The sequence below is a fragment of the Salvelinus fontinalis genome, chromosome 34 (assembly GCF_029448725.1).
Source record: "Salvelinus fontinalis isolate EN_2023a chromosome 34, ASM2944872v1, whole genome shotgun sequence".
NCBI classification, from domain to species: Eukaryota; Metazoa; Chordata; class Actinopteri; order Salmoniformes; family Salmonidae; genus Salvelinus; species Salvelinus fontinalis.
In genome coordinates, this window is record NC_074698.1 from 32,366,497 (window position 1) to 32,376,664 (window position 10,168).

The window sequence follows — 10,168 nt, forward strand, 5'->3', positions numbered from 1 at the left end:
GCTCCTGATCTGGTTCTGCGTAAGGTGATCAACTTCAGCGACTGTACGGTGTGTCTGGATAAGAGGAACGGCAGTGGGAAGATCCAGTTTTACCAGGATCCTCTCCTTTACAAGGGATCCTTCAGGACGCGACTCCACTTCACCTATCATAACATCAACTCCAAGATCCCTGATGTCATCAAGGTGAGACGCACCGCCCACTCTAGACAGAGGGCCTGCTGCTAGTTGACATCCTCTGTCTGTCTGTCTGTCTGTCCTGTCTGTCTGTCTGAGACGCACAGATGTACAGCCCACTCTAGCCAGAGGCCTGCTGCTAGTTGACATCATCTGTCCTGTCTGTCTGTGTCTCTGTCTGTCTGTCCTGTCTGTCTGTGTCTCTGTCTGTCCTGTCTGTCTGTGTCTCTGTCTGTCCTGTCTGTCTGTGTCTCTGTCTGTCCTGTCTGTCTGTCCTCTCTGTCCTGTCTGTGTGTCTGGAGAGAGACTCTCCAGGAACAGGGTTGGAGAGCCCCGGTCTAGACGTTTCTCTTCATTAACTGTTTCCTCTTCCTCCTCCTCTTCCTCCTGTCAGATCCAGACGATGGTCGAGTCCCTGAAGCTGTCCATCACAGACCAGCAGCTGCCCATGTTCATCAGGATCATGGAGCTGGTCCTCAGCCTCTACTACGGAGAGATAGGAGGAGGGAAGGACGAAGAGGAGGAGGAGGGGAGAGGACATGGAGAGGTCATCACTACACCAGGTTAGTCTGGGGTTAGACTGGTCCTCAGCCTCTACTACGGAGATATAGGAGGAGGGAAGGACGAAGAGGAGGAGGAGGGGAGGGGACATGGAGAGGTCATCACTACACCAGGTTAGTCTGGGGTTAGACTGGTCCTCAGCCTCTACTACGGAGAGATAGGAGGAGGGAAGGACGAAGAGGAGGAGGAGGGGAGGGGACATGGAGAGGTCATCACTACACCAGGTTACTCTGGGGTTAGACTGGTCCTCAGCCTCTACTATGGACAGATAGGAGGGAAGGACGAAGAGGAGGAGGAGGGGAGGGGACATGGAGAGGTCATCACTACACCAGGTTACTCTGGGGTTAGACTGGTCCTCAGCCTATACTACGGAGAGATAGGAGGAGGGAAGGACGAAGAGGAGGAGGGGAGCGGACATGGAGAGGTCATCACTACACCAGGTTACTCTGGGGTTAGACTGGTCCTCAGCCTCTACTACGGAGAGATAGGAGGAGGGAAGGACGAAGAGGAGGAGGGGAGGGGACATGGAGAGGTCATCACTACACCAGGTTAGTCTGGGGTTAGACTGGTCCTCAGCCTCTACTACGGAGAGATAGGAGGAGGGAAGGACGAAGAGGAGGAGGAGGGGAGGGGACATGGAGAGGTCATCACTACACCAGGTTACTCTGGGGTTAGACTGGTCCTCAGCCTCTACTATGGACAGATAGGAGGGAAGGACGAAGAGGAGGAGGAGGGGAGGGGACATGGAGAGGTCATCACTACACCAGGTTACTCTGGGGTTAGACTGGTCCTCAGCCTATACTACGGAGAGATAGGAGGAGGGAAGGACGAAGAGGAGGAGGGGAGCGGACATGGAGAGGTCATCACTACACCAGGTTACTCTGGGGTTAGACTGGTCCTCAGCCTCTACTACGGAGAGATAGGAGGAGGGAAGGACGAAGAGGAGGAGGGGAGGGGACATGGAGAGGTCATCACTACACCAGGTTAGTCTGGGGTTAGACTGGTCCTCAGCCTCTACTACGGAGAGATAGGAGGAGGGAAGGACGAAGAGGAGAGGAGGGGAGGGGACATGGAGAGGTCATCACTACACCAGGTTAGTCTGGGGTTAGACTGGTCCTCAGCCTCTACTACGGAGAGATAGGAGGAGGGAAGGACGAAGAGGAGGAGGGGAGCGGACATGGAGAGGTCATCACTACACCAGGTTAGTCTGGGGTTAGACTGGTCCTCAGCCTCTACTACGGAGAGATAGGAGGAGGGGAGGACGAAGAGGAGGAGGAGGGGAGGGGACATGGAGAGGTCATCACTACACCAGGTTAGTCTGGGGTTAGACTGGTCCTCAGCCTCTACTACGGAGAGATAGGAGGAGGGAAGGACGAAGAGGAGGAGGGGAGCGGACATGGAGAGGTCATCACTACACCAGGTTAGTCTGGGGTTAGACTGGTCCTCAGCCTCTACTACGGAGAGATAGGAGGAGGGGAGGACGAAGAGGAGGAGGAGGGGAGGGGACATGGAGAGGTCATCACTACACCAGGTTAGTCTGGGGTTAGACTGGTCCTCAGCCTCTACTACGGAGAGATAGGAGGAGGGAAGGACGAAGAGGAGGAGGAGGGGAGGGGACATGGAGAGGTCATCACTACACCAGGTTAGTCTGGGGTTAGACTGGTCCTCAGCCTCTACTACGGAGAGATAGGAGGAGGGAAGGACGAAGAGGAGGAGGAGGAGAGGGGACATGGAGAGGTCATCACTACACCAGGTTAGTCTGGGGTTAGACTGGTCCTCAGCCTCTACTACGGAGAGATAGGAGGAGGGAAGGACGAAGAGGAGGAGGAGGGGAGAGGACATGGAGAGGTCATCACTACACCAGGTTAGTCTGGGGTTAGACTGGTCCTCAGCCTCTACTACGGAGAGATAGGAGGAGGGAAGGACGAAGAGGAGGAGGAGGAGGGGAGAGGACATGGAGAGGTCATCACTACACCAGGTTAGTCTGGGGTTAGACTGGTCCTCAGCCTCTACTACGGAGAGATAGGAGGAGGGAAGGACGAAGAGGAGGAGGAGGAGGGGAGGGGACATGGAGAGGTCATCACTACACCAGGTTAGTCTGGGGTTAGACTGGTCCTCAGCCTCTACTACGGAGAGATAGGAGGAGGGAAGGACGAAGAGGAGGAGGAGGGGAGAGGACATGGAGAGGTCATCACTACACCAGGTTAGTCTGGGGTTAGACTGGTCCTCAGCCTCTACTACAGAGAGATAGGAGGAGGGAAGGACGAAGAGGAGGAGGGGAGAGGACATGGAGAGGTCATCACTACACCAGGTTAGTCTGGGGTTAGACTGGTCCTCAGCCTCTACTACGGAGAGATAGGAGGAGGGAAGGACGAAGAGGAGGAGGGGAGGGGACATGGAGAGGTCATCACTACACCAGGTTAGTCTGGGGTTAGACTGGTCCTCAGCCTCTACTACGGAGAGATAGGAGGAGGGAAGGACGAAGAGGAGGAGGGGAGGGGACATGGAGAGGTCATCACTACACCAGGTTAGTCTGGGGTTAGACTGGTCCTCAGCCTCTACTACGGAGAGATAGGAGGAGGGAAGGACGAAGAGGAGGAGGAGGGGAGAGGACATGGAGAGGTCATCACTACACCAGGTTAGTCTGGGGTTAGACTGGTCCTCAGCCTCTACTACGGAGAGATAGGAGGAGGGAAGGACGAAGAGGAGGAGGGGAGGGGACATGGAGAGGTCATCACTACACCAGGTTAGTCTGGGGTTAGACTGGTCCTCAGCCTCTACTACGGAGAGATAGGAGGAGGGAAGGACGAAGAGGAGGAGGAGGAGGGGAGAGGACATGGAGAGGTCATCACTACACCAGGTTAGTCTGGGGTTAGACTGGTCCTCAGCCTCTACTACGGAGAGATAGGAGGAGGGAATGACGAAGAGGAGAGGAGGGGAGGGGACATGGAGAGGTCATCACTACACCAGGTTAGTCTGGGGTTAGACTGGTGTATACTGCCCTCTATTACAGGGGGAGGAAGAGGGGGAGGGGGAGGAGGCCATGCCAGACTCCGTCACTGCCACCGGGCCAGGCTCCGACTGTTCTGCATGCAGTCTCAGTTTGTCCCGTTTAGTGAATTCTCTGTTTGTGAGTGAACCCCGGACCTCTCAACCATAAAGCTCAATGTCTCAGTTTGTCCCGTTTAGTGAATTCTCTGTTTGTGAGTTGAACCCCGGACCTCTCAACCATAAAGCTCAATGTCTCAGTTTGTCCCGTTTAGTGAATTCTCTGTTGGTGAGTGAACCCCGGACCTCTCAACCATAAAGCTCAATGTCTCAGTTTGTCCCGTTTAGTGAATTCTCTGTTTGTGAGTTGAACCCCGGACCTCTCAACCATAAAGCTCAATGTCTCAGTTTGTCCCGTTTAGTGAATTCTCTGTTGGTGAGTTGAACCCCAGACCTCTCAACCATAAAGCTCAATGTCTCAGTTTGTCCCGTTTAGTGAATTCTCTGTTGGTGAGTGAACCCCGGACCTCTCAACCATAAAGCTCAATGTCTCAGTTTGTCCCGTTTAGTGAATTCTCTGTTTGTGAGTTGAACCCCGGACCTCTCAACCATAAAGCTCAATGTCTCAGTTTGTCCCGTTTAGTGAATTCTCTGTTGGTGAGTGAACCCCAGACCTCTCAACCATAAAGCTCAATGTCTCAGTTTGTCCCGTTTAGTGAATTCTCTGTTGGTGAGTTGAACCCCAGACCTCTCAACCATAAAGCTCAATGTCTCAGTTTGTCCCGTTTAGTGAATTCTCTGTTGGTGAGTGAACCCCAGACCTCTCAACCATAAAGCTCAATGTCTCAGTTTGTCCCGTTTAGTGAATTCTCTGTTGGTGAGTTGAACCCCAGACCTCTCAACCATAAAGCTCAATGTCTCAGTTTGTCCCGTTTAGTGAATTCTCTGTTGGTGAGTTGAACCCCAGACCTCTCAACCATAAAGCTCAATGTCTCAGTTTGTCCCGTTTAGTGAATTCTCTGTTGGTGAGTGAACCCCAGACCTCTCAACCATAAAGCTCAATGTCTCAGTTTGTCCCGTTTAGTGAATTCTCTGTTGGTGAGTTGAACCCCAGACCTCTCAACCATAAAGCTCAATGTCTCAGTTTGTCCCGTTTAGTGAATTCTCTTTTGGTGAGTTGAACCCCAGACCTCTCAACCATAGAGCTCAATGGGTTCTATAACTGATTCAAATGTTATGTTCCTCTTGATGCTCTTCTTGTCTCAGATCGGTTACACCTGTGGTGCTGATGTCTCTCTCTCTCCTTCCCTCCTCTCTCTCTCTCTCTCTCTCCTTCCCTCCTCTCTCTCTCTCTCTCTCCTTCCCTCCTCTCTCTCTCTCTCTCTCTCCTTCCCTCCTCTCTCTCTCTCTCTCTCCTTCCCCTCTCTCTCTCTCTCTCTCCTTCCCTCCTCTCTCTCTCTCTCTCTCCTTCCCTCCTCTCTCTTCATTTCAATTAAATTTAACATTGTTAACATTGCCAAAGCAAGTCTCCCCCTTCCCCCTTCTCTCTCTCTCTCTCTCTCTCTCTCTCTCCCCCCTCCTCTCTCTCTCTCTCTCCCCCCTCCTCTCTCTCTCTCTCTCTCCCCTCCTATCTCTCTCTCTCTCTCTCTCTCTCCCCTCCTCTCTCTCTCTCTCTCTCCCCCCTCCTCTCTCTCTCTCTCTCTCTCTCTCTCTCTCTCTCTCTCTCTCTCTCTCTCTCTCTCCCCTCCTCTCTCTCTCTCCCCTCCTCTCTGTCTCTCTCCCCTCCTCTCTCTCTCTGTCTCTCCCTCTGTCTCTCTCTCTCTCTCCCCTTCTCTCTCTCTCTCTCTCTCCCCTCCTCTCTCTCTCTCTGTCTCTCTCCCCTCCTCTCTCTCTCTCCTTCCATTCTCTCCTTCTCTCTCTCTCTCTGTCTGTAACTGTAGTATTAGTTGGCAGGGCTCCTCTCTCTGTCCGATGCCAGATGTAAGAGTTGGTGTCATGCTCCTGCTATGTGGGACCCTGAGAATGAATTAGTATCCTATCACACACATATACAGGAGGGGACCGCTGCTTGGAACCTGAGCACTCCACATCTTGTTATGCTGGAAGGGATAGAGAGAAATGGGAGGGAAACAGACTTGTTCTGGTGTGTGTGTGTGTTTCACCGTGTGTGTGTGTATGTTTCACCGTGTGTGTGTGTGTGTATGTTTCACCGTGTGTGTGTGTATGTTTCACCGTGTGTGTGTTTCACCGTGTGTGTGTGTGTTTCACCGTGTGTGTGTTTTTCACCCTGTGTGTGTGTTTCACCCTGTGTGTGTGTTTCAACGTGTGTGTGTTTCAACGTGTGTGTGTGTGTTTCACCGTGTGTGTGTGTTTCACCGTGTGTGTGTGTGTGTGTGTTTCACCGTGTGTGTGTGTGTGTGTGTGTGTTTCACCGTGTGTGTGTGTGTGTGTTTCACCGTGTGTGTGTTTCACCGTGTGTGTGTTTTTCACCCTGTGTGTGTGTGTGTTTCACTCTGTGTGTGTGTGTGTTTCAACGTGTGTGTGTTTCAACGTGTGTGTGTGTGTGTTTCAACGTGTGTGTGTGTTTCACCGTGTGTGTGTTTCACCGTGTGTATGTGTGTGTGTGTTTCACCGTGTGTGTGTTTCACCGTGTGTGTGTGTGTGTTTCACCGTGTGAGAGGGGCTCCAGTGTGTAGATGGTTGATGATGGTTCAATATGTTTATTGTGGGTCCTCCGTGCTGACGTTGTGACATACTGTTGTGTTTATTGTGGGTCCTCCGTGCTGACGTTGTGACATATTGTTGTGTTTATTGTGGGTCCTCCGTGCTGACGTTGTGACATATTGTTGTGTTTATTGTGGGTCCTCCGGACTGACGTTGTGACATATTGTTGTGTTTATTGTGGGTCCTCCGTGCTGACGTTGTGACATATTGTTGTGTTTATTGTGGGTCCTCCGTGCTGACGTTGTGACATATTGTTGTGTTTATTGTGGGTCCTCCGGGCTGACGTTGTGACAGAAGGATGTGTTTATTGTGGGTCCTCCGTGCTGACGTTGTGACATATTGTTGTGTTTATTGTGGGTCCTCCGTGCTGACTTTGTGACATATTGTTGTGTTTATTGTGGGTCCTCCGGGCTGACGTTGTGACATATTGTTGTGTTTATTGTGGGTCCTCCGTGCTGACGTTGTGACATACTGTTGTGTTTATTGTGGGTCCTCCGTGCTGACATTGTGACATATTGTTGTGTTTTTTTGTGGGTCCTCCGTGCTAACATTGTGACAGAAGGATGTGTTTATTGTGGGTCCTCCGGGCTGACGTTGTGACATATTGTGGTGTTTATTGTGGGTCCTCCGTGCTGACGTTGTGACATATTGTGGTGTTTATTGTGGGTCCTCCGTGCTGACGTTGTGACATAATGTTGTGTTTATTGTGGGTCCTCTGGGCTGACGTTGTGACATATTGTTGTGTTTATTGTGGGTCCTCCGTGCTGACGTTGTGACATATTGTGTTTATTGTGGGTCCTCCGTGCTGATGTTGTGACATACTGTTGTGTTTATTGTGGGTCCTCCGTGCTGACGTTGTGACATATTGTGTTTATTGTGGGTCCTCCGTGCTGATGTTGTGACATACTGTTGTGTTTATTGTGGGTCCTCCGGGCTGACGTTGTGACATATTGTTGTGTTTATTGTGGGTCCTCCGTGCTGACGTTGTGACAGAAGGATGTGTTTATTGTGGGTCCTCCGTGCTGACGTTGTGACATATTGTTGTGTTTATTGTGGGTCCTCCGGGCTGACATTGTGACATATTGTTGTGTTTATTGTGGGTCCTCCGTGCTGACGTTGTGACATATTGTTGTGTTTATTGTGGGTCCTCCGGGCTGACGTTGTGACATATTGTTGTGTTTATTGTGGGTCCTCCGTGCTGACGTTGTGACATATTGTTGTGTTTATTGTGGGTCCTCCGGGCTGACGTTGTGACATATTGTTGTGTTTATTGTGGGTCCTCCGGGCTGACGTTGTGACATATTGTGGTGTTTATTGTGGGTCCTCCGTGCTGACGTTGTGACATATTGTTGTGTTTATTGTGGGTCCTCCGTGCTGACATTGTGACATATTGTTGTGTTTTTTTGTGGGTCCTCCGTGCTAACATTGTGACAGAAGGATGTGTTTATTGTGGGTCCTCCGTGCTGACATTGTGACATATTGTTGTGTTTTTTTGTGGGTCCTCCGTGCTAACATTGTGACAGAAGGATGTGTTTATTGTGGGTCCTCCGTGCTGATGTTGTGACATACTGTTGTGTTTATTGTGGGTCCTCCGTGCTGACGTTGTGACATAATGTTGTGTTTATTGTGGGTCCTCTGGGCTGACGTTGTGACATATTGTTGTGTTTATTGTGGGTCCTCCGTGCTGACGTTGTGACATATTGTGTTTATTGTGGGTCCTCCGTGCTGATGTTGTGACATACTGTTGTGTTTATTGTGGGTCCTCCGGGCTGACGTTGTGACATATTGTTGTGTTTATTGTGGGTCCTCCGTGCTGACGTTGTGACAGAAGGATGTGTTTATTGTGGGTCCTCCGTGCTGACGTTGTGACATATTGTTGTGTTTATTGTGGGTCCTCCGGGCTGACATTGTGACATATTGTTGTGTTTATTGTGGGTCCTCCGTGCTGACGTTGTGACATATTGTTGTGTTTATTGTGGGTCCTCCGGGCTGACGTTGTGACATATTGTTGTGTTTATTGTGGGTCCTCCGTGCTGACGTTGTGACATATTGTTGTGTTTATTGTGGGTCCTCCGGGCTGACGTTGTGACATATTGTTGTGTTTATTGTGGGTCCTCCGGGCTGACGTTGTGACATATTGTGGTGTTTATTGTGGGTCCTCCGTGCTGACATTGTGACATATTGTTGTGTTTATTGTGGGTCCTCCGTGCTGACATTGTGACATATTGTTGTGTTTTTTTGTGGGTCCTCCGTGCTAACATTGTGACAGAAGGATGTGTTTATTGTGGGTCCTCCGTGCTGACATTGTGACATATTGTTGTGTTTTTTTGTGGGTCCTCCGTGCTAACATTGTGACAGAAGGATGTGTTTATTGTGGGTCCTCCGTGCTGATGTTGTGACATACTGTTGTGTTTATTGTGGGTCCTCCGGGCTGACGTTGTGACATATTGTTGTGTTTATTGTGGGTCCTCCGTGCTGACGTTGTGACAGAAGGATGTGTTTATTGTGGGTCCTCCGTGCTGACGTTGTGACATATTGTTGTGTTTATTGTGGGTCCTCCGTGCTGACGTTGTGACATATTGTTGTGTTTATTGTGGGTCCTCCGGGCTGACGTTGTGACAGAAGGATGTGTTTATTGTGGGTCCTCCGTGCTGACATTGTGACATATTGTTGTGTTTATTGTGGGTCCTCCGTGCTGACGTTGTGACATATTGTTGTGTTTATTGTGGGTCCTCCGTGCTGACGTTGTGACATATTGTTGTGTTTATTGTGGGTCCTCCGTGCTGACGTTGTGACATATTGTTGTGTTTATTGTGGGTCCTCCGTGCTGACGTTGTGACATATTGTTGTGTTTATTGTGGGTCCTCCGTGCTGACGTTGTGACATATTGTTGTGTTTATTGTGGGTCCTCCGTGCTGACGTTGTGACAGAAGGATGTGTTTATTGTGGGTCCTCCGTGCTGACGTTGTGACATATTGTTATGTTTATTGTGGGTCCTCCGGGCTGACGTTGTGACAGAAGGATGTGTTTATTGTGGGTCCTCCGTGCTGACGTTGTGACAGAAGGATGTGTTTATTGTGGGTCCTCCGTGCTGACGTTGTGACAGAAGGATGTGTTCTGTACAGTACGATCCCTCCATCAGACAGACGTGACATCACATGTTCCCCTGTTTTAGTGGCCCGCTGGGCTTCAGCTCTCTGTCTGGTTCCGTCTGTGTGTTGCCCTGTGTGTGTGTGTGTTTCACTATGTGTCTGTGTGTGTGTTTCCCTATGTGTGTGTGTGTGTTTCCCTATGTGTGTGTGTGTGTGTGTTTCCCTCTGTGTGTGTGTTTCCCTCTGTGTGTGTGTTTCCCTATGTCTGTGTGTGTGTTTCCCTATGTCTGTGTGTGTGTTTCCCTATGTGTGTGTGTGTGTGTGTGTGTTACCCTGTGTGTGTGTGTTTCCCTATGTCTGTGTGTGTGTTTCCCTGTGTGTGTGTGTGTGTGTGTGTGTTTCCCTATGTGTGTGTGTGTGTGTGTGTGTGTGTTTCCCTGTGGGTTTGTGTGTGTGTGTTTCCCTGTGTGTTTGTGTGTGTGTGTGTTTCCCTGTGTGTGTTTAATTGGTCTAGGCCTATCTCCCGCTGACTGTGGCCTGTTCCAGTAACTGACAATGTTGTAACAGAACCGGTGTGTGTGTGTGTGTGTGTGTGTGTGTGTGTGTGTGTGTGTGTGTGTGTGTGTGTG

At 50.5% G+C, this 10,168-nt stretch overlaps 1 protein-coding gene across 1 annotated transcript in view; it reads left to right on the plus strand.

The window, feature by feature from the left end:
- The window catches only part of LOC129832791 (intermembrane lipid transfer protein VPS13B), a 239,016-nt gene that overhangs the window by 89,919 nt on the left and 138,929 nt on the right, over positions 1 to 10,168 (plus strand). The window contains exons 6-9 of the mRNA XM_055896791.1: positions 1 to 183; positions 569 to 737; positions 897 to 1,267; positions 3,487 to 3,595. Coding sequence (XP_055752766.1) covers positions 1 to 183; positions 569 to 737; positions 897 to 1,267; positions 3,487 to 3,595 — 832 coding nt within the window. The remainder of the gene's footprint in view (positions 184 to 568; positions 738 to 896; positions 1,268 to 3,486; positions 3,596 to 10,168) is intronic.